Source organism: Varanus komodoensis, unplaced genomic scaffold (assembly GCF_004798865.1).
Source record: "Varanus komodoensis strain SLA01 unplaced genomic scaffold, ASM479886v1 scaffold2, whole genome shotgun sequence".
NCBI lineage: Eukaryota > Metazoa > Chordata > Lepidosauria > Squamata > Varanidae > Varanus > Varanus komodoensis.
The window spans coordinates 39857749-39882588 of record NW_025335568.1 but is presented as its reverse complement, the minus strand read 5'-3'; the positions used below and the strand labels follow the sequence as shown (position 1 = coordinate 39882588).

Sequence of the window (24840 nt, the reverse complement as noted above, 5' to 3'; positions counted from 1 at the left end):
ACAGAATGAAGATCCAGGGCGATCTTGATAAACTTGAACACTGGGCTGAAACCAACAGAATGAAATTCAATAAGGACAAGTGCCAAGTCCTCAACCTAGGAAGAAGAAACCAAAGGCATCAATACAAGATGGGAAATACAAGGCTCAACAGAACTGAACAAGAAAAAGACCTTGGAATAATTCTGCACAATAGGTTAAACATGAGCCAACAATGTGATGCAGCTGCCAAAAGAGCAAATGCTATTTCAGGATGCATTAACACAAGTATTACTTCCAAATCACGAGAACTAGCAGTTCCCCTATACTCCTCTCTAGTCAGACCTTATCTGACTAGAGAGAAGTTTTGGGCACCAAGATTTAAGAAAGATGCAGGTAAATTAGAAAAGGTCCAGCGGAGGGTGACAAAAATTATCCAGGGTTTGGAAACACTGCCCTATGAGGAGAGACTGAGGGAACTAGGCATGTTCAGCCTTGAGAAGAGAAGACTGAGGGGGGACATGATATCCCTCTAAAAGTATCTCAAAGGCTTTGCAAAGAGGAAGGTCAGAATCTCTTCTTGCTGATGCCAGAGTACAGGACACGGAATAATCAGTTCAAGTTGTGACAACCCGGATTCAGGCTGGACATAAGGAAAAGCTTCCTCACTGTCAGAGCAATACACAGTGGAACCAGCTGCCTAGAACTACCAGCCAACCAGCTGGTGGTGGGCTCTCCAATACTAGCAATATTCAAAATGAAACTGGACAGCCATCTGAGTGGGATGGTGTAAACTGATGTCCTGCAACAGTAGGGGGTTGAACCTGGTGGCCTTCATGGTCCTTTCCAAGTCTACTATTCTATGATTCTATGATCTGTTGATAAAGGAAAAGTGATCTGTTAAAGTATTATGAGAATTTGCCCAATCCTGCAAAGTATCTTGACATGTACAGTGCAATCCTACACTTGCCTCCTCAGAAGAAAGAACCCATTGAGTTCTGCAGGACTTCCTGCCAGGTAAATGTTTATAAGATTGCAGACTTAAAGGATAATCTTATGCAAGCTTAGACAGAAAAATGGTGTATTACTCCCAGCCTACTGTAGGCAGCATAGCAAAACCTCAAGGAAAATCTCTTTAAGGATCCTGAGAAGGGAGATTTTTATGATGCATATGAACTAGCTTATAAATGGGCAAAAAAAAAAAAAATCAAATCAAATCATTGTTAGACAATAAAGCTATCTTTAATATCTTCCTTTTAAAATCAAATTGGGTATTGAGATATTTCTTATTATAGTAGAATACTTCAATCCAATTGGCTTCAAAGTAAATCAAACAGATTCAAGACCCATCAGTACTGTGAGAGCCCCACAGTTAAAATTTGGAAAGATCATAATTACAATGAAGCCAACTTCAGCTGCCTGGAGTTCCCATGGATAAGAGTACATTATTGTTATTTCAAGCACACTGAAAGGCAAGCCATCCACTGTGAATACGAACGGAAAGCAAAAGCTTTGTGTTCCTTTCCCCTCAAATCTGCACAGGGAGGAAGTGGCCAGCATGCTTGTACTGTGCCTGAAGCAGCTGGCCGTTCAGGGATTTTCTGCCAGGATGTTTTCTCAGCTGCACAAGTTTACTGCAGAACCTGGAAGATCTTAATTTTCAACAAGCAAATAATGTGCAAGGCTGCATTTTAAAAAATGGACATGGTGCTTTTACAATCCTCTGCTACATTTAAAATCACACAACCTGTAATTCAGGAGTGCATATTTGACAACACTGGTCCATTTAGTTCCAAGAATTTCAGCTTTATAATCACTGATAGTTTCTGATGAAATGTGACCTGCAGGAGTTATTCTATTTACAAGATTTTAACAGAAAGAAGGCTGCTGGGTGAGGGCCAAGAAACTGCAGCTGAATCCTGGCAAGACAGAAGCCCTGTGGGCATGCTCATTGGCTTTTTTGTGCTGGGTTGATTCCTTCAGATAGTTCAGGAATGTGTTCTTGGGGCATTCCTATATCCAGCGCTGCCACTGGAGATCCAGGGCAGACTGCGACAGCTTGGGCTGCTTTTTACCATTTCCAATTGGTTTACCAGCTTCTACCTCTCCTGGACAGGAGTAGCTTGACCCAGTGATGCAGGGACTGGCAACCTCCAGACTGAATAACTACAAGGCTACTCTGGAAGCTGAAGTTAGTGCAGAAGTTAGCAGCTCGTCTGTTGTCAAGAGCTGCCCCTTTTCACACCCCAGTGCTGAGGAAGCTGAAGGAACAGCCCCAGCTGCCTATTCCCTACCTATCCAAATTTATGGTTCTAGTCCTGGGGTACAAAATCTTGAACAATTTGAGTCCAGGGTCCCTGAGTGAGAGTGCCTTCTCCCTGATCACCCTGCCTGGTCACTGAGGTCCTTGGAGGACCTCATGGTGTCCTGCAGCAGTGGGGGGCTGGACTCAATGGCCTTCATGGCCCCTTCCAACTGTACTATTCTATGGTTCTATGATTCTAGGCCACTGTCCTGGTGGTTTCATGAACCACTTGTGGCCCAGCTGAAGTCCTCTAGGAGAAGAATCTTCAGTGTGGAATTCCCTGCCTCAGGAAGTCACCCTGTGCTATTTACAGTGCCTGCTGGACATGTCTTTCTGGCTAGTTGTGGTTTCAATGCTATCTTGTTTTTAATGTATTGTTTTTATTCTTTTCTTTTAGCAATGTACTGCCCACAATGCTGGAATCTGAAATAGTATACAAACATTGTAAACAAACAAACACATAAATGATTGAAAGACAAATAAAAAAAAATTCCTGAAATACAACTTTTTATTTGTAGAGGACAAAGTAAGGCTGCAATCCTATACTCACTTACCTGAAAGTAAGCCCCAGTTAACCTAATGACACTTTGAATAGATAATAGGATAATACACAAAAAGTCCTTTAATTCTTGCCTTGCAGAAGAGGCTAATTGACCTATAACACTTGTAGAGAAAGGCAACTTGTGGTCCTCCAGACATTTTTCCTGCACCTCCCACGTTTTCTCAGTATTGGATACGCTGGCTTCAGCTAAAGGGAATTCTAGGCCAAAACATCTGGAAGATCATAAATTGCCCAATCCTGACTTAGAGCTGCTCCCTTCTGTGCCTTGGATTTGGAAATTGTGACTTTGCAGAGGTTTCCTTGCTAACTAAAAAGGGAAAATCAACAAATAGGTATGAAATTGTTTTATTTTGTCAATATTGGACAAAACTGATTTTCCTCAAAAGGTGGGATACAATTTTGCACTTTCCTGAGCAGTTAGATTCTTGGGGAAAATGGCAAAATGTGCCAAAAATGCTGGGGCTGTGTGTGTGTGTGTGTGTGTGTGTGTGTGTGTGAGAGAGAGAGAGAGAGAGAGAGAGAGAGAGAGAGAGAGAGAGAGAGAGACTGAGACTCTCACCATGAAAATGGTGTAAATCTTTTTGCAAGCAAAGATTATTTGTGCCTTTGCTTTCATTTGGCAGATTTCCTTTTGACAGGTGTCAAGAAAAAAAGAAAGACAACCCTATTCAGAATATCTTTAGATTGATGACCTGGGTTGGTTCATGCTGCATTTTGATAGCAGGTAACCTCCCAATGACATTGCCCAACCAAGGCTCCCAGTTTCTGTGGAGCTGTATTCCTGTGCAGGGTGCAACTATAGATTGTTATCCGTCATCTATCATATCATATCATATCATATCATATCATATCATATCATATATCATATCATATCATATCATATCATATCATATATCATATCTCTATTTTAAATAAATTAAATGCTTACACACAGACACACATTAATATTTGCCAGGCACTGGTAGCACCTCTACTGTGCTACTTGAGCCAGTCTGAAGGGGATGGTAGTGATACTTCAAAAGCTGGACTTCATGATCTCCAGAAAAAAAGAATAAAGTGAAGGAAAGCAGGGAGAAGCCAGGGCAAGTCCAAAAATAGCTCACTGTTACAGGGATGAAGGACAGAATGCTGGTTGTGCTGAAGGGTCCACCGGAAGAACTGAGAGGATGGAGGAAATGACCAACCTATGGTGAACTGAATCATCTTCTGGGCACTGAGAATTATTGGTGGAACAACCAACTTGCTGTCACTTATTGTCATCATTGGCTGTTGTGATATTTGAGCTCACCTATTGTGGGGTATGCTTTAGAAGAAAGTCTCACAGGGATATTATTTCACCACAGAGAAAGTGTAGACAAGTGATTGTCCAGGCCAAAGAAACAAATGGCCTTCCATCGACCAAATGATGCTAAAAATTGCTTTTAAGTAACTTTAAGTTTAGAATGTAAATGTATATAATTATACTTGAAGCGTGAAAGCTGCAACAGATTTGTGACAGCTTAAATAGGGGTCTCAAACTCGCGGCCCGCGGGCCAATTGCCGGGACAGGCAGGGCACGGGGGAGGGGCCCTGCGGCCTTCAAAGCGCCGGCAGCGCCTGGGCCGGCCTCCGGGAGCCACGCGGGAAGAGTGGCCCACCACCACCACGGGGGTGGAATACTTGATGTGGCCCAGCCTCACCCAGACTCTACTTCCAGCGGCCCCCAGGGAAGTTGAGTTTGAGACCCCTGGCTTAAATATTTTGCAAGTGAGCAATGCCTTTTTATAAAGGAAATCTGTGTGTACTTAATGGTTGCTAGTAAAAGAACGTTTGGGACCCAATCAAGAGGAAGGGTTTCTGTGCTCAAGCACAGAATTGCTTTGTAAATGCTGTAACTGTACCAGAAACATTTATTCGGCTGGTGGTCTCTTTCATGTGACCAGTTCTGAATTCTTCCCAGCTGTCAGGCCAGGAATCTGCTGCTGAGAGCTCAGGAATTCCAAAGGGCCCCTCCATCCCCTCACCTTGCTCATCGAGACAGAGCAGGGTCCTCACTACTCCATTTTAAAGACAATATTTTCTTGCCTTATGAGGAGCACCAATCTTAACCAATCACACGCTGCCTGAGAGGGCATGACAAAGCGGCAAGGGGAAGCTTTTGCATCACCCCGTGCTTATCCCTGGCTCAGACCCCTCAGAGGCAGCTGCTCCTCATGCCAGGAGGGCACTGCTGCTCAAAGCACAAGTTCACAAGAGGCTTTTCAAACAGTGCATGGGGCAGCCTGCAGGTGCCACGCTACCTGGCTTTAAAAAAGGAAGGGGGTTGGCTTGGTCAGGAGGCTGGGAGCTCTGAGGAGGAAGGGAGCCTTGGCTGGCTGGTGGCCGAGCAGGGGGCTTCTGCAGCCGTGGTGGTAGCTGCCAGGGTGGCTGAGTGGCTCCAGTGAGGTTTCGCCATTGGTGGGGCAGGGAGCAGCAGGAGTCCACTGGCAGCACAGGGCCGAGGGTTTGCTGGGGGCTGGCACTGGCCCCACAGGCCATATGGTTCTTTGGATTGTGGTTGAGTGAAGAACTGCTTCTCTGCTGAAAAAGTCGGATTTTCATATTGTTCAAGCATGTTTACTGCTGGCATGTTTTCAGGACGGGTTTGAAGATCATGGGCTGAATATGGAAAAGCTGTTCAGATTTCCATAATTTCAGAACACAAAACTCTTCTCTGCTGACTGCACTCTGTTCTGGATTTTTAAAAGATTTATCTACGCTATTCATTATTTACCCTTTATGTATTATTAATTAGTTGTCATTCATTTCAATTTGTTTATCCATAATTTATGAGCATGACTGAGTTTTTAATTTTTAAAAATGAAATTAATTTGTAGCATTGGCTGTGGTGGCAAACCACCTTTTAGTCTCTCCAAGAATTCTATTTTTCTGAACTTGCCCCTCATGCAAAATGTCTGCCTAACCCAAACATTGCCATTTCTTGTGATAGCGAATAAAGAAACAAAAGAATTGGTTTGAGATTTGGTACCAAGAATTTACTGTTCAAAACTTGTAAACTAGAAGTTTGTCGTGAGAGAGGCCTTGCTATTTAAAGATGATCTATCCCACCACTATCCCATCACAGCTGCCTTCTTGATTGTCGTGTTACAACACTGCAGTCAGAACAGAAGCCAGAAGGGGACTGACTTCCCCATCAGGATCTGGAGACTAGAGCGCAAGTCTCTATCTCCTTGGCCCCAATCCTAACACTTATCCTGTATCTCAAGGAGAAGAGGGCTATTAATGGCTAGCAGTCAGAATGGCTGTATGTTCCTTCTGCATCAGAGATGGTGCCTCACAGTGTCAGTTCCTGGGAATCAGAGAGAGTAGTTTGAGGGATGCTGAGAGACTTACTTCTCACAGTGCTGCATCCTTAGCAGCTCCATTTGAGGGTGATGCCAAAATGCATTTTCCTCCTGTGTATGTAAGAAGAAATTTGTACCTGAAAATATGTAAATTGTGAGTGGTAGAGGTCAGGATAGATATGAAGCGTAGTCCCAATAACCAGCAGCAGCTCAAACTTGTGAAGTGATGAACTGATGTATCCAGTAAAGCCCAGGCACCAGATCTTTAGGAGAGCTTCCAAATCAAACAGAACCGTGAATGCTACCTGGGAAACATAAAAAGGAAAAACAGGGCCTACAATAAGATATTCTAGAACTACTTTCCATTACCCTTTTGCCACAACTGTGTTAGGTTTCTGTGCTCATCATGAACATGTCCCTGAAATACAAAGCAGAAGGGATGCACAGTCTTCTATTCATCCTCTCTGAATAGACCCAAGGCCATTGGGATCTGCACCCTGCGCTTGCCTTCCAGAAAGTGCATCACAACAAGAGGGCCAGCCTGGTCCCATCCATCAGCCAGGGAAGGAGGAGCTGCAGGAAATGTGCTCCATTTGCTCCCTGCCAGAAGGGGCATTCAGCTCTAACAGCCAATGGACTATGATGGCAAAATAGAGGAAAAGCTATGCTAGACTCTGCAAGGAGCCAGAAGAGGGACTGCTGGGTCAGTTGGAACATGTTCAAGGATAGGCTAGACATGCACATGGAAGGCATGTTGTGAGTGGAGCCAGCTGGAGCCAGGGGTCAGACTAGATGGCCTGGGAGGCCCCCTTCTGACTCACTCTGTTTCTATGTTTCTATCTCTATCCAACTAAGGCCACCTACTATTGTAAATCACCCAGATAGTGCTGGCTATTGTTCAATGTAGAAATGAAACAAATAAAAAACAGCAACAGGGAATGCTCGTCCCAACTCTAGCTGGGTATTTAAAGGTAAGAATAGTGTGGGCAAAACAGGGCTAGTGCTCATGGAAGGCTTGGCTGGGAACTTCATAGGGCCACGCCCCAGCAGCAGCCCATTGCTAAGAGTTCCCTGGAGTGTCTGGTCCTCTCCACCATGTTCAGCTGCCTCTCACTCTGGGTCAGACAATGGTAGTTGTACAAATGATTCCTAGATGTCTGCTTGGTTACTGGTGCTCCACCAGGCAGGCAAGCAAGCCACAGTGACGGTGAGGAGCTGCAGCAGTGCCAGTGAGAAAGTGGACTCACTAAGAGACGGGCCTATTGAAGGTGTTTTGTCCAAGGGACCTCCAAACCTAAATTCACCCCCTGTTGAAAACTTTAAGATGAAACATGATTGCTGCATGATTTTTTGGTCAATATCTGTCATCCAAACAGAGAAAATCAAACTTCAACTGAAATAAATGTAGCTATCTTTTTTTCTCATAAACACCTCCATGCCCCATTCCAAAGTTACCTACCATGGTTAAAGCATCTTCTAGAACATTGACACTTTTCACTGCTTCATTATGAGAAGATTAACAATTAGGGAGTTAAATATAAATATATTTTAATTTATTCCAAAATTGTGTAGGCTGGCTCATTTGCATTTTAGATGCTTGTCAAAGTGCTCAAAACCACTAACGTTTTTAATGTATCAAATGGTTTGCATAACATTTGGTTCAATTTAAAAACACCTAACTCCCCTCCCTGCCCCAGCAATGATGACTGACAATTTAAAAGCACAGATTGTCAGTCCAAACAGTGTGCATTTTTGTCACTCTCATTAGTCCTGCAGTGTAACAAAAGGGGATGACAGCATTGCAAAGAGTGGCAACTGGCAACATAAAGGGCTGCAACATGTTGTCAGCTCTTCTTGCACCAAAACAGCTATGCCACAGATATGATGCAGGGGTGGAGGCTGGGGAAAATTGTGGAAAGCAGAAGGCATGGGATGCCATTCAGGAAAAAATGTTCTTCCATCCTGGGAGACCACTGACCTATGTCTTTCAAATTGTTCACATTTTATGAGCAGTGTGGTGTTTGATGTACCAGCTGATACTCAGTTGAGTCCCACCCAATCAGAAGGGGGGCATCCAAATTAAAGTGGCATCCTGTGTGTTCTGCACCCCATATTTCCACTAAGAGAACAAAGTGTACTAGTTTGCAAATTAACAAAAAGAAGCAATTAACACACACACCTGAAAAATAAATCTGAATAGAACATGTGCTCAGTGCCTTCCAGGAGCTATGGGGGAGAAAGAAGCAAGGGCAGGAGACAGAGGTAGGGAGGAAAACAGTTTTGAGCCAGAATTAGGCATTTGGGTTAGGCTGACTTGCACCAAGAGGTAGAAAAATTCCTCTCTCTAGCATATTTAAGAGGGAATATAGGAAAAAATGATTCCTTTTCCTTTCCTACTTTCCAAACCTATCTGGGTGTTAAGAGAGGGACTGTCAACCTCCATCAAATGCAGGCCTCTTTAGCACTTTATAGACAGTGAGGAAAGTTCCAGGTGGCTGGAAAGCAACAAGACATCAGATTGGTCTGAGTCTGCCACTTAAGCAACTTTAGGAGATGCATATTAGCCTTTTAGAAAGTGGAAAAATAAAAAGTCTTGAAACAAACTAATGACTGGCACACAGTGGAAGCCAGTAGGTACAACTACTGGAGAAATCCCTGAAGGCTAGACTGAAACCCTGGGAGAGCAAACTTCAGCCCATGGGCCTGATGTTCAGCCTGCTAAATTTAAGCTATGAGACCTAGGAATGTGTGAGGAATCCATCTTGCAGGTGAGAATTCATTAGATTTCCTCAGTTCGGTTCCCCAGACTCTGGTCTGCTTGCTCCCTGTCCTAAGACTGCCTTGTGCCGAGTGTTCCTGTGGGCATCTGGCAGGAAGTGAGTCCAGGGGAGTCCATGAGGCTGGCTTGTATATGCATCGCCTGTGTGCCAGGTGAGTTCTGCTTCCACACACAGGACTTGTGGGCTTTGTGTACTTGGTGCAAAGAAGTGTGTACTGTGAGTACTTTGCACAAAGAAGCCACTAGCATTCCTGAGACAGAGTTATTCTCAGTTCAGCTCTTTTCCTGGCCAAGCCCAAGCCTGGGAAAGGAGCCTGTGGAGTGCAAAGGAGACAGATTCCAGCCTGACCTGCATATCATTATTATTATTATTATTATTATTATTATTATTATTATTATAACATTTCTATGCCGCCCCTTGCCGAAACCTCAGGGCGGCTTACAACATGATAAAATACATTGAAATACAATAGTACATAATAAATTACCATTAAATATAAAAATACAAAAAAATACATTGATTTACAAATCCATGAACATCTATTATGTAGAGTTGTTGACTTTAGTGGTGCTAGAACAGAATAAGTGATCCTTAGGTTGAAGTCAATTCAGAAATAACCCAAGTGTCCAGTGAAGTAATTTTTTCCTACACAGTGGTGATTTCTTGAACTTAGGTTAGGCATGAGGCAAAGAATGGGCTCTTTCCTACTAATTTTGAGAAAAAGGACTGATAGATTCCATCCTGTCCCCTGCCCGCCACCATACACATCTTACTACACCGCTGTTGTAGAAAAGCTTTGTGAGATTAGGCCTGCAGATGCTACCCCTTTGCCTCAGCTCATTATTCCTTTTTCTGAGGAAATGGTCTTTTAGAAACATATAGCAGACTTGTCAGCTGTTATCATAAAACCTGAACAAATCAGTACAGAATTTTTCCTGTGCTTAAGGATAATAACCCTTTAAAAAGACAGACTTTTAAAACAGCTTGACATTTGCATGGGTCCCCTTGCATTTCTTATTGAAAAAGTCTCTGACAAGTTTTAGTACACTCACCTCTGCCAGGTAGAATTCATCGTACTGGCTCTTAAAAGTCTCCCCCTTGTAATAATTGCTAGCGGCAACAATTACATCCACTGCCACCATGCTCAGGATAAACATATGGAAAATTGACGACCTCATCATTCTCTGCAGAGAGGAAAACATGTGAGGAGACAACCTTTATTGGAAAAGAAAAAGATAGCTTCTTAATTACACACAGTGTAATTTTATATTTATTCTGACAGCTGAATCAGCTGAACCAGTGCATAGAGAAATCTCCACAAAATCTCCTTACTGTGGAAGGTTAAGGAACTTTGAATACAGAATATTCCAGGTTCACTTCTGGGTATCATGACAGCTCATAGGCAGATGAGACAACACAGAAAGCTACCTTTACTGAGTCAAGCCATGGGGACATCTAGTCTTGCTGACACTGACTGGGGATCTCCAGAAATTTTCCAGCCCTTCCTGTAGAAGCTGTGGATTGAACTGGGGACCTTCTGCATTGAAAACACATGCTGTACCACTGAGCCACAGCTTATTTCCACAGTAGATAAGTAGCAAGTGGAGTCACATTTAGTAAAGGTGAAGGACCTCTGCTAGACTCCCCAGAGAGCCACTGCCAGACATAGTACCAGACCAGATGGAGAAAAAGATACAATATATAATGAAACTTTGCTATGTCTGGCACATATTCTTAGGATCTGTGGATTTATCTCCTTGTTTTGTGGATTGCATGATTTGAACCTTGAAGGCTGTAAAAAAAAATGGGAAAATCCACAGGGAGTATCATTGTTAAATGTTCTCAAATTAGAATGGATCTCAGTGTGGTACATCTGATTTTCAGATGCCATCCTGATTCTTTTTGCCACGACTTTCAGCAATTTTCTCCTACCCTTAAACGTACATTGACTGCCTGTTGTGTTTTTGGAGTTTCTTCTCTTCCATTCTGATCCTGGGATAGAATGGCAAATTAGTAAATCTGGATGTTTCTTAGCTTGTATTGAAACAGGATAAAAGGAAAGCTGTTTTGTACATGCTACTCTTGATATAACAAAATAAGCACACAAAGATTATGTGTGTCACCAAGAAAAGTGGACACAGACTCAACAAGCTAACGGAATCCCAGGAAAGAAGAAATCTGCATTATGGAATGACCCTGAAGTCCAGCAATGACCTGAACTTACATACAGAGATGGAGGACCAGTGGTGTTAAAGGATAAAACACTGTGCCTGGCCATCACCACTGAACCAGACACCCTGTTGCCAGGAGACACTTGAGTCTGGATCACGGCCTTCAGCCCTGAGTCAAGCACAAGGTCAGCATACCCAGCTGCAGTGCCCTTGAGCTCCATTAATCCAGTGCATCAACATAGGCAGCATACCTGGCATGAATGCAGGGGTGACAGAGCACTAGGTTCCTAGCTAAAAACTGCCTCTTTAAAGCACCATATTTCAGCAAAGGGGTCTAGCCTACGAAATATAGTGAGACCCAGGAAGCATAAAAGGGCTCAGCAGAGAAGATGTCCTTCTTCCAACAGGTTCATTCATTCAATTTCTACACCACCAAATAGCTAAAGCTTATCTGGGCAGTTCACAACAATTTGTAAAAATGTGAACCATAAGGCAAACAGAGTAAAATTTCGCTATACAAAATTAAAAACAGAATTAATATTCTGAACAGGTTTTTAAAAAATCAGTATGGCTAGAGAAGTAGGAAAGCCTCAGAGAAAAGCATTGTGGTCTGTGTCCAGTGACCTCCCTCGTTTTAGGCATCCTAACCTTGATGAAATGCCATCTGTCCTGCTCACACCTCTCGCTGAATTTGTATCCTCCTGAATCATCCATGAGCAGATTAAACTAACTCCAGTTTATGGAGGAGAGATTGGTTGAGAGTAGCCATTGATTTATGTGTATGTGTGCAAACATTGGACAATAATCTACTGCTGGAGCCAAACCGAACAGGCTATATAGTGTGACACTAACTGTGTTTGCACCGCCCCCCAAGCCACTGTGGCTCCAAAGCCATGACGGCTTAGTCTTCCATCCAAACCTGATGCACTTCCTATGGGAGTTCTTTGTGGCTATGAAGCCACCCCAGCAAGGCATGGCCTGTTGTCTGAACCTGGATGACACAGAAAGTCCAGGTGAAGCCCCAGAATCAGTTGGCAGGACGGTCAGAATGGTTTGCCATTTTAGCCAGGCAACTTTGGATGAATGCCTCTGAGAGCCACCCCAAAGTGCACAAGGGGCATTGGCCTGGCTGTCAGCACTCCCAGTGCTGGCATGGTCACTGGCCAAAAAGGCTGATGGCTGCACTGACACACATCACACCCTGACCAGCTTCTTCTAGAGCAGCCAGACAGAGTGTGGGGTCGCCACGGGGGCTACCCTGCAACTATGGGCAGGGGGACGCTGGGTGCACTCTGATCAGCATCCTTCAGGGCAGCACCCAGCACCCAAACCCAGCAGGGGTGGCCACAGCACCGACGCCAGCTCCCTTAAGCCCTGGGGCTTGAGAGGGGAGGGCATGGGAGATACCAGCAGTGCTGGCCTGAGCAGAACATGTGGGGGAAGCACCCTGCTTGTTGACTAAGAGCGTGTGGCAATGACAAACAGGAGCACCACCCCATTCCAGCTGGTGAGAAATTGCCAGAACAGGAAGATGCTCCCGCCTGTTGTCACAGCTCTGGGGGTTTTGTTGCTTGGGGCTCCAGCAGTGTCCCTTACTATGCTGGCAGGAGGACTGAGGGAGAAGGAGATGGTGACGGCGGCTCTAGTGCTGCAATGCCCCTAAGCATCTGCTGAGCACACTGCAAGTCCCATGGCATGAAAGGCATACTATGCAGCTTTCTATGCAGTGTCTCTTTCTGTGTGGTGCAAACACACCTGGCATTTTTCTCACTGTGTGATCTCTGGTTGGTTGCAATTGCACAGAAAGGGATATGAAAATGGCACTGGAGAACCAACAGTGGGGGGGAAACAAAGTGGCTGTGAGGAGTCCTTAAAAACAACAGAAAAGTTTTTAAAGGGGGCACTTTGCACCCTTCTGCCCACCACCCATTTCCCTTTAATTTTTTTTAATGAGAAAAAAAAATCAGCACTACTGTTTTTATTTCTGGTTTTGACATATGATGTACTCAAGACATCCAACTCTTTAGCTTTGAACTTTCTAGGCAATAGAATTTTCACCTTAACTCAAAAGCTAAAAGAAAAAAACACCCCAACTTCAAAATTTTGACTTTGCTCTTACATACATAAACCCTGTCCAGGCATTCTATTTTCAGAAAGAGAATATCTGAATAGGGTTATACCACACCTCCAAAGTGAAAAGCATGAACAAAATGTACGATATTCTGAACCTGGTCAGCCACGTACTGTTTGGATTTCAGAGGTTTTTCAGAGCATGTTCTATGGGAAGCTGTTTTTAAAAACTTCAGAAAAAGATTTGTGTTGCCAGGTGTTGTTCTTACTTACTTAAATTACTGTCTTTTTCTTAGTGCTTCAAAGGATGAGATAAAAGCAATTCTCTGATTTAAGTGCCAGGCATCTGTATAACAGACACATTCTGTGCAATATCAAAATTGAGCCACAGATTACTTGTGCTGAGGAAGCTGCAAGGAAAATACTTTTTACGGGCTCATAAATCATCTGCAAAAATAGGGCTGCAATCAGAGGCAGACTTACTTCGAATTAATTGCTGTTGCAATCAATGGGGATTTGCACCCAAATAAAGTATAAACTGCAAGTGTCCTGATATTATGGGAAGTCACTTATTAATGTGGAAAACATGATGACATTGTTCCCTGTCTGGAGGACACTGGGCAGGTGATTAACTATGCAATATCCCTAAAAGCATACATCAACCTATAATAAGTCACTTTTAATAATAAAGTTGTTCTGGGAAACAAATAAGAACCTCTACCATGTGATTAAACTAAAAATTCATAGAAAGTAGGACAGAATGCTGAAAGGTTAGTTTAATTTTCACTGGAACTACAGCTGAAACAATGCATGAGCATTTCGGAACCATGACCTCAATTTTAAGCACAGCTAGAGGGTAGTGAGAATGTTGGGTTCAAACCATGCCCCTGGGTGCTTCCTTTGTGGAATAAATGAAAACCACCCCAGGGAAATTATTCTTTAATCAGCTGAAACCTCAGGAGACTGTGTGGCCAAACAGTAGCAATGTCAGATGAAGATGTTGGGAATGATAGGTAGATTCTCAAGACAACACCATAATCTGTGGGTGGGCCAGTCTTCCTTTTAAAATGAATGAGAACCACTTAATATAGGCAACTCCTACTTTTCCACACTTGGAACAATGTTAGTTCCTCTAGCTCCAAAAAGCAAATGGAGTCACAGAAAGAAAGAAATATGAAAGGTCACCTTTTGCTTAAACTTTCTGAATGATCCCATGGCATGGCCCTTTGTCGATATCTTTGCACAGCAGAGAGTTCACTAGGAGGTTTCCTTGTTCAGTCTGCTTTAAGGGTGATTGGAATATGGGAACTGTGCAAACGCATGCTAATTATGAGCACACTGATTAAGTAGCAGGTCCCCCCCTATATATAATTAGCAATTGGAGAGCAGAAAAGAACAGGAAAGGCACAGAAAAGCAATTCAGCAGCTGCTGAGGTTGTTATTGCCCCATTCTGCCCACTGTTCATTCTGGAGACATGGAATGGACTCAACATGGTTGTTCACACCCTCAGTAATGGAATTGGCAGGGTGACAAGCAACACTATCCCTTGGGCATCTGAGCAACCTAAGCAGATGTTCAGATGCATCTGTGCTGCCTCTTCATGCCCAGCTCTTGCATCTGCTGTGTTGCCTTCTTTGTATCCTTTCCTACCAGTAGTATATCTATACCACTGGTAGATTTATGTCACCACCCCTTGCTATTTCTATCACCACCACTCAGACTGTTCATATATTGAATTGCAGGACATGAGTGATTGTCCTCATTTTGTAATTTAAGTGTAGTAGCTGCCCAAAGGGTATAGAGAATCTTTTTCTCCTTCTGTTTGTTAATTTGATCAAGCAGGTATATAATTTTAAAGACTATTCCAGGACAACAGTTGTGTAATAATCTGTTCTCAAAAAGTAGCAACTACTGGAAATGACTAGATCATAAGTTTGAAAGACACATTAGCTATATTAAACTGCTGGCAATATTGTAGTGTCCAGTATACACAATTAATCAAAGCAATATGCTGTTGATTTTATGGTAGTACTCACAGTAGTTTCTCCAATTCTCAAAAGTGTCTGAGGGCTGAACAAATTTGGTGACCCTGTTCTACAGTCCAACCTCACTTTCCAACCCAACATAGCAGAAAAGAGCATAAGAATTGCTTTGGCAGATTTGACCAAAGTTCCATCTAGTCCAGTTCTGTCTGCAATGATTCTGCTATGCAGTAAATTAAGAACCATCCCAGGGAATATATGCCAGAATTAGCTAAAACAGCTGAAGAAAAGTGGTCCACTGTGCTCCGGGAGAGTATAATATGATGTGTGATGCTTAGAGACAGAAACCAATGTAACAGCCATTCTCTGCATTTGTCCCAGTCTCTGCCAGTCAGAGGGACACTGCTTTGAATCATAGAGGCACCATGTGATTTGCCTTTTACTCAAACTCCATTGTGGTAACTTTTTCTTTACAGGTGCAACCCTATATTTTGGTGGTAAACTCTATGGAACCCTGTGGTACTTTCTCCTTAGCAGACATGTATAGGATTATACTGTTAGATGGAGCTGTAGAAATTCAATTTCTGTGAACATCCTAAACAAATAGAATACCTCCTATTTGCTTGGCATCATCTTGGTCAATGAATATTTCAACAAAAACAAACATTGTAAAAAACATTTTAATGCAAATTGCGGTAAATCTTCTGTTTTGTTTTCAAGCTACCATATGGCATTCTCTGTACCATACAATTAATTTTCTACAGTTGCACTGTTACCCTTCTTCAGGGAAAAATGGTACCTTGGTCTACCTTAAAAAATGGTACCATCTGCTTTCTTTCATTATACCTTCATTCTTAATTTAGCTTTGAAACAACTCCTGCTAATTTCATGCTCTATGCTTTTACTTTTCAGGACACTAAGTATTTTGTAGAAGACTGTAAGCTCTTTCCTATTTACAGAAGTTCATAAACTCTTTATTTTATCTTGGGTTCCATAATTCTGTTATGCTCCACATATGGCATTACATATTTTCTCTTAACACATTTGAGTATATTCATGTGTTTTCTATACTGCCCAATAGCAGAAGCTAACTAGGCAGTGAGCACAGTAATAGCTAATTAAAAATAGAATATAGAGCTTAAAATCATAAAATGGCAATAAAAATTAAAATCAGATTCAAAACCATGTTTTCACAACTAAATAACTAAGAACAGCCCATACTGCTAGACTTGCAGAAAATCAGCTGACAACACTCCACCACCACCTCCATGTACTATTTGGTTGGTTAATGCCTCAGCAAAGAGGGAGGTCTTAACTTGGCACTGAAAAGATAGTGCTAGGCAGGCCTTGGCAGGAAGATCACTACATCATTTGGGGGCCACCACAGAGAAGGCCTCTCTTGAGGGTAGCATTTGGAGAAAAGTCTCAGATGTTGAGTATACTGTCTGGGTACATTGTGGTTGGCCAAGTTGTTTCATCAGATGTTGTGATCCCAATGTAATTAGACTCAGAAGCCATATGGGCAGCCATGGAAAGTGGGCCATGACCCTAATCAGTGGTTTCACTGGGAACAAGATCAATCACTGAGAAACTCCATAGTGGAGAATCTATGATACTGAACAGGTACCATTTTCTGGAGCTGATCTTCCAAGAAGGAATGGAGCTACTGCAGTGCACCCCCCCCCCACCAATCCTCAGACAATTGCCCCAGAAGGATACCAGATTTGATGCTATTGAAAACCAATGAAAGATCCAGGAGTATCTATAGTGTCTCGTTCCCCATCTCTTTCCTGGCACAGGCCATCACACAGGGTCACCAAAGCTGTTTCTGTGCCAAAACCTGGCCTGAACCCCAGCTGAAGTGGATCCAGTTAATTAATCTTATCCAAGAGTGTTGGAGCTGCTTGGCTATTCAAGGGCCTCACCCAGGAAGGTAGCATTTGCCACTCACCTAAAATTATTTGGGCATTTCAGGTTCAGAGAGGGTTTCTTCAGGCGTTGCCTCACCAAGGCCTCTTTAAGCAACATGGGAGGCATTGATCACCTCCCAGACCCAGCCATCTGTTCTCTCCCTGCTAGTTTGTATAAGCTAAGGTTAGCAAAGGCCCAGGACAGACAGGATTGCACAAACCTGTCCAAGTACCTTGTCAACATCCTCAAACTGAACCAATTGAAACGCATACAATAAAACTGGTTTGGACTATGTTTTAGGTTCCTCAGTTTATACATCTGCTATACGGATAGAGTCTAAGTCCTAGTGGATGCAGAAGATTTTATTCTGGATGTGCCTAGCAAATGTATTCCAGTAGGCCTTAGATGGGTCTAAGAGATCCTTGGACCGGTGTGTAACAGGCTAAAGAGTTCTGCTGGGTGGCAAATACAAGACTGGATCATCTGGGCTCTGTGCTTCCACTAATGCAGTCTGGGAGCGCATCAGCTTTCTTAGCCATTGCACGGCACTGCTGGCTCATATTCAGCTCATGACCCACTAAGACACCCGAGTCCTTTTCACATGTACTGTGACCAAGGTAGGTCTCCCCATGCTATAGTGGTATCTTGGGTTTTTTGTACCTCAGTGCAACACTTTGCATTTATCTCTATAAAACCTCATCTTGTTAGATTCAGTGTTCCAGCCTATCTAGATCCCTCGGAAGGAATATTGATTGTCTTCTAGGGTGTTGTCTATCCCACCTAGTATCATGCCATCTGCAAATATGAGGAGTGACTCACCTATACTTTCCTCCAAATAATGGATAAAAGCAGGGCCTACAACAGAGCCCCAAGGCATTCCACTGAAGACTTCCTTTCAGGAAGATACCAAGCTACTTAGCACTCATTAAGGAGGCTTGCTCAACCAGCTGAAGGTCAACCTAATGGTGGTACTAGCCAATCCACATTTGAGTTAGAGATAAGACAGAAAGAATATATGCTTTTAGCAGAAAGAAGAGCAACCCAGCAGCAGGTTTACAAGGCAGACAGAGGCATCCCAGAAGAAAACGGGGCAACATCCAGTCAAAACTATGATTCAACTGATCATGGTCAACCCACCTTAGTGTACACATAAGGATGAATTTGATTTATACACCACAACCAGGGATTCCTTTGTATGACTGTTCCTAAGTGCTCAGTGAAGGTAGTTATTCAATACTCACTCTACCACTAGAATTCTAGCATGAAACTTTTGCTAATTTTGTTCGATCACACTTTTTTTTTCAAATTCAGTTTTTTCAGAAAAAAATGTATTCTTTGTACAAGAATAAGAATTATGGGTTTTTGACTGGCTTTTATTTCTGTTTAGTAGGAGAGAAAAAAAGATGAATATCACATGTAAAATACCAACACTGACTGTGCCTACTTTGGAATAATTACAGTTTAGTGACTAATACTCTATGATGGTTATTTGCAGAAGATAACTCCAGCAGCAGGTATTTTTTTCTGCTGAATCTTTGCAGGAAATCACTCAAAATTGTTCCAGAAGCCATGGAATAATGTAGTGCTTCTACCCAGCAGCTTAAACACCATAAGAGATGCCACATATATGACAAAGAAGTTCTCAGTCTTCTAACAAGCATAATTTGTCTCTGATATATTCAGAGAGTGAGAGGTGTATGATAAAGAAAATCTAAAAATACTACACAAACAATTCACAATGATAACAAATTAAAATGATTATCTTCCATTCAGACCTTAAGATTGCTAGCATGACATCACCTTCAGAACAGTTTCCTACACATTTCCTAAAGTATGTATAAATGGCAATGTAAAACTTGGAAATCTTGATTAACTGGTTTCTCTTTTGGAAAAAAAACCCAAAAACCAAAAACCTGAATCAGAGAACATTACTTCATGAAAAGGACAAATAAAGCAGGTTAAATACTTTCCTGGAGTGAATGTGTGAAAGATAGAAGCATTATCCATTAAGACTTGCATTCTCCAATTCATTGTGGTTGTTGCATCCTGAACTGCTTTATCAAGGATATATATGTGGATGTCATCAAACCATGTTTTCCACACAGATGTTCTTTTGTTACATTGTCCCTGGTATGTATTAACTTTGGGTTCCACACAGTGAGCAGATGAAGTGTATAATATGGATAGATCCACAGAAGACTGTGATTTGTATAAACACACACCCTTGCATGCACGCACGCACACACACATATAAGCCAGAGAAATCTGTGTAAATTCCACCCACAATTTGTATAAATTCTACCCACAATTTGTGTAAATTCAGCCAAAATTGTACAAAGTGTGGCTGGAATGCCCCTGAATTTCTCTGGATTTTTAAAAATATGGCCTGCTTTAAAAGTGGAAGACTATGTAATGGCTCGACTCACATCAGTGTTTTGGTGCCTGCACTGGACAGGAATTCAAGAGCCAGGCCAGGCCAAGCTACAAGATTTTGACCCCCACCCCCACCCCAATTCTTCATATATTTCTGGCGATGAAACATTTTACACAGACTGTATCACTCTCTTTAAAGTTGACCTAAGACCTCCTTTCCTCTCTAGGCCACCAACTCATTTACTAGAGATTTTGCCCAGCTGGAAGCTAATACTGTTATGAACTGTCTCCTGTTTCCTAGGAAACCCCTATCTTCTTCTGGGCATCCAGTGACAGCTAAAGGAGAGGATAAGGTGTCATACAAAGGTAGTACAAGGCATTTCTTCCCCTTTAGAATATCTCAAGAACCTTGTGTAGCACAAATTTGCCATATGAGGACTTGGAAGGGAAACCACTGCATTGGCACTGATGATAGTATGCGAAAGTGAAGTATCTCCATGTTCTAGGTTTAGGATCCTCTTGCTGAATTAAATGTGCAGATCATAAGGCAAGATCAATTTATTTTAATATTGCTAGGTACATTTCATCTCCTTTGGGTGAGAATGTTGTTCCTCAGCCATTGCCTGAAATAATTCAAAAATTATATTGGAAGAAAATGAACTGATGTTGATCATCTGTCCTGCACTCAGTACTCTCTTCCATCCATAACTTTCCTTAAAAAGACATAGAAATCTACCCCTTTACTGTCCTGTACCTAAGACTGTAAATATCAAATGTAAAAACAAAAAAACCCACTTTAGGAATGGGCACTAATTTTCTTGCATTTCCCAGAATATCTTGAGGAGGCAGTATTCAAAGATTTCTGCCTCTTCATAGGTTGCTGTAGGATCAAGGCTTCTATATAACATATAATTTCAATTTCAATTCCTCCTCCTCCTCCTCCTCCTGGGATACTACTACATTGGACTACATGGGTCTGGGAGGGCATTTCAGCCTCATATCTGATCTTAATACTTTCTATTAGCTGCTCCCAAACCTGTTCCAGGGACAATACAAAAGAGATAGCGATTCGTTGTGGTTCGTTAATAGTAATGTATATTAGCTTGGATCTTGTGTTAGCTTGGTCTGTGTGATTAATTGCACTGGCAACTTATCAGATGGTCCAGGCAGGTAAACTCCCCTGTGCGTGTGTGTGGTATGTGAGTGTGGAGTGAGCAGAACATCCCACGTGCAAATTCTGCATGATTGCACATGTTATGCATACTTGTGTGCATCCATCTGTTATGCCTGTCACTGCAGCAGACACCAGGTGTGGCCCTTAGGGACAAAAAGCTTCTGCACCTCTGATTAAGGCTATGCACAGCAGCAGGGAAATTGAGGGAGAACATGCATTCTTCAAAAGTGCCTTGGGGCTGGCATACCCCACTAGCAGTTTTAGTATCACAGCAAAGCTTTTCTTTATTTATTGTGGAAGCAGAACTCGAGTGCATATAGGTACAGAACATTACCTCCTCTGGATCATGCTCATTGTGGGTTCCCCTGGCCACCTGCACATACTTCATATTTTATCAAGGCATTGCGTAACATTCTCATTATACTTGCAAAAATCAGGATAATTCAGCTTATGCTGAGCGATGACATTTAAAAATAAACTCTTCTTTTTTATACATTCATAAAAACAAAACAATGTCTCTACAAAAATGAAGATTTAAAAAAAAGTGCATCTGTAAATCTTCTGTATGTTCTTTTAGGGTATGCCATCTGAGCAGTATAAATGGTGTCTCAGCTATTGCATTTGAATACCTGTCACCCAGTCTGACAGCTCAGATTTTTCTCTACTCCCTATGCTCCAGATATGCAATTAAACTGATTACCTGTTTGTATTACAGCCACCTGTGCACATTCTTTCATTTTACTTCTGTTCTCCTTGGGTAGCTCTCTGACAGAGCTTTTTCAGGTGGTCAAGATGCTATTGCATCTAAACTCTGGGAGCTGTGTTGGAACGCTCAAAGGCCTGCTGTTCGAGGCATTGCAGGATAGTCACCCACATCCGGAGTGATCTAAATGCCATCACTGATATGGTTCAAGTGTCCAGAGCATTATCTGGTCCAGTTTTATAGGATCAGTTTCAGTTGATAGAGCCTGAAGGTAAGATATAGCTGGAGTTAAAGCACTAGCCATGGTTCAACATGGCAGATACATTTATTTTATCATACGGTTCCCAAAGAGATATGGCACAGGTTTGTTTTTAGAAACATTAGAATAGCCTGCAAAACCTCTTTACCAAAGGCCAAAGGTAAGAGGAATATATACACCACAAGCAGTGAAGGTCCTTTCTTCAAATTGTGTTTAGTGCTCTGATGTCTCAGTTGCCTTGCAGACAAATCTGGATAAAACATGTACTCTCTGTCTTGAAAATATTCCTGCTCTGATTCTTTCCTCAAGCATATGTGATAAGCCACTAAGACTTCCTCAGTCAAATTCACTTTTAATACTCACACCTGCTCCCATGTCACTTAGTAGGAGAATCATCATGTTCTTAATTTAGACAATATCATTTATTTTCTAGTTCTTTTATGTGCATGCTATCACAGTAGCCACTGCCAGCTTTAATTATTTTTGCTGCTGAAGAGAAAAATCATATTATGGTCCCTTATTGCTCCAACCATCCATTACTGAACTGGACTTCATTGTTTAAGTGTCATATCAGTGCCTAGTTTTCACTAAGATAATAAGGCTGTACTATGACTCTATTGCAAGCGGAGTATGCAGCCAAGAAAGACTTGAGAAGGAGCTATATGGAGCAGTTTTCTTATTTATGCTGGGCCCAGTGCCTGGATGTATTTAGGGGTTGGATGAGGGCTAAGAAACTGAATCCAAATGCTGATAAGACAGAGACCCCATGGGTGCGTGGTTCCCAGGTCCAGAGGCTGGGTTGCATTGCCTCCAAAGAAGCAAGTCCTTAGCTTAGGGCTGCTCCTGGATCCATCTGTCAGTAGAAGTCCAGATGACCTTAGTGGCTTGGGTCACGCATTACCAGCTTCAGCCAATGTGTTAATTCTTCTCATTCCCAGACAGGGAGAGCCTAGCCAGTGGTACCCTCTCAATTACTACTGTTAACAACCTCCACCTGTGGCTGTTTTTAATGCCTGGTTCAGAAGGTGCCACAACTGTGAAATGCAGTGACAGAAATGTTTATAAAATGTACACATATTATACATATTAAGCTGAAGAACGTCCAACTTTCACTACACTGGCAGTACAAGAATGTGGCTGGTTGAAGGGGACTGATGCAGTAACAACCAAAATAAGCAAACTGAGCTTATGGAAAAAGGAAAATCTAAATGGAAAAAGGCAGCAGCTACTCATAGAAAAATTAATTAAGGAAGATTGGGATTCCCCATCAAGAGAACACTAGGGGTAAATGTTCCCCTTTACATCAGGGAATCAAATACTCCACCATATTTGATCTACCTCTCTACTTTAACATATTGGCAGTTCCCAAGTTGAGGCAATCTTTTATGGTAGCACATTGCAATGTGCTTCCAACTGCCCAGATGAAGGACCAACTTCTTAAGATACCCCTGGACAAACACCACTGTAACTGCCCCTTGTCAGAGCTTGATACACCCATTCACATTTTCTTTTATTGCATGAAATATGAGGGAGAATTGTTTAAAGAAGTGGCTGTCAAAATATTCAGTCCTTCTGATGCAGCAAGATTAAAACTACTTCTGAACAGTTTTTGTAAAAACTGTATTGTAGATGTGGCAAAGCTTTGTCATAATGTGTTTCTTAAATCTTAAACTATGGTGTATAGCCTATGGGCTATTAAACCAAATAGACTTACGAGTGACTTGTGAGACAATGTTTAAACATACTGAGTTGTTTTTCCAGACTTACAGACATAGCTAAACAAAGTAAGAAAATGATGCCGCATAAATGCATAAAGTAAAAACTTACATAAAGTAAAAACACAAGTTTTTATAGTAAACAGTCACTGCCAAGCAGGAATAGAAGAGGTAAAATCCTAACCTTTGCATTTAAAAATGGCAGTGTGCTGTGTAGCTTGGCTCCTTCAAACAATAGGTTGAAGGATCAGGAATGAATACTCTTTCCTCTATTTATACACATGACTTCTTTTTTATTATCTCATTTATACATGAGAGCCAGTGTGGTCTAGGGAATAAGAGTGTGGGACTGGGACTCTGGGATCTGAGTTCTAGTCCCAGCTCAGCCATGGAGACAACTGGGTGACTCTGGGCCAGTCACAGACTGTCAGTCCAACCTACCTCACAGGGTGGCTGTTGTGGGGATAAGATTTGTTACAGTCTTTTGTAAAACCGAGAATAAAATCTGCATAAAAAGTAGAGGGTGCTCTGAGATAATCAAATGCTCCAGTAGGAAGAAAATGATTAGATGATTAATTATGCACATTAATGAAGATTCTGCAGAGTTGGATTCATGGTCTAATCTCTAACAGAACAGCTGTTCTGCAAATGAATGGGCTCAGGATGACAAATACTCAGATCTCCACACAATTGCTAGAATCTGAGATGAATAGAAGGAGATGGATTGCTCCTGAAATATTCAAGACTACCTCCTATACTTAAAGTGCTCAGCTGGATGTTCACAAAAATTAGAAAGGGGAAATGTTGGTCCATGTGGAGCCAAGACAACAATAAACAGAACTATATACATGCCCAAGACACCAAAAGTGATCCCTAACCAGAGACTGTATTGTACAATCCTCTATTATATACAATTGACAAGATAAATGAAATATAAAGATCCCAATTTACAATATTGCAGGATCAATGTTAATGCAAAAGAGGCACACGTTTATGTGCCGGAGATATAGGTGTGTTTAGTGACTGATTAGCAGATAAACAGTCAAGTGCTGTGAATTGTGACAGGTCCCAAGCGCAGCTTTTAACATTCAGATGAAAGAGATTACATTGGGACAAAGAATCTTTTCAGCAGCATTTGTTACATGAGAGCCTGCAGGAAGCTTGTTTAGCAGAGGATTAACTAGCTAGTGCTGCATTCCTGAGTGGAGCTTCCAGCAAATCAGCGGCTGTGCCGGCGCATGTTTTGAGCGACGGAGCCGCAGCAGAGGGGTGCAAGAGCCATGTGCGGCTCCGGAGCTGCGGGTTGCCGACCACTGGTCTAGGCCACTGCAGCTGTAACGGCACTGCTTCCACCTTATCCTCACTTATATCCATTTTTGACAATGCTGATACTGAAACGCCCTAGTGATCAGAGACACTATATATGACTGATGATCTCTCTTAGTTTTTTATGCTATTGGCTATTGCAGGACTTAGCAGAAGCTAGATCTCCAGATATTTTTGACATCTTCCAGAAGCTGCTGCCAGCATAGCCA

The 24840-nt window shown here is 42.2% G+C and overlaps 1 protein-coding gene across 2 annotated transcripts in view; it reads right to left on the bottom strand.

Annotated features, from left to right (window-relative positions):
* The window catches only part of NALCN (sodium leak channel, non-selective), a 258037-nt gene that overhangs the window by 107555 nt on the left and 125642 nt on the right, over positions 1–24840 (bottom strand). For both annotated transcript variants that reach the window (XM_044428777.1, XM_044428778.1), the window contains 2 exons: positions 9999–10130; positions 6304–6471 (listed from right to left, as the gene is read on the bottom strand). In XM_044428777.1, coding sequence (XP_044284712.1) covers positions 6304–6471; positions 9999–10130 — 300 coding nt within the window. The remainder of the gene's footprint in view (positions 1–6303; positions 6472–9998; positions 10131–24840) is intronic.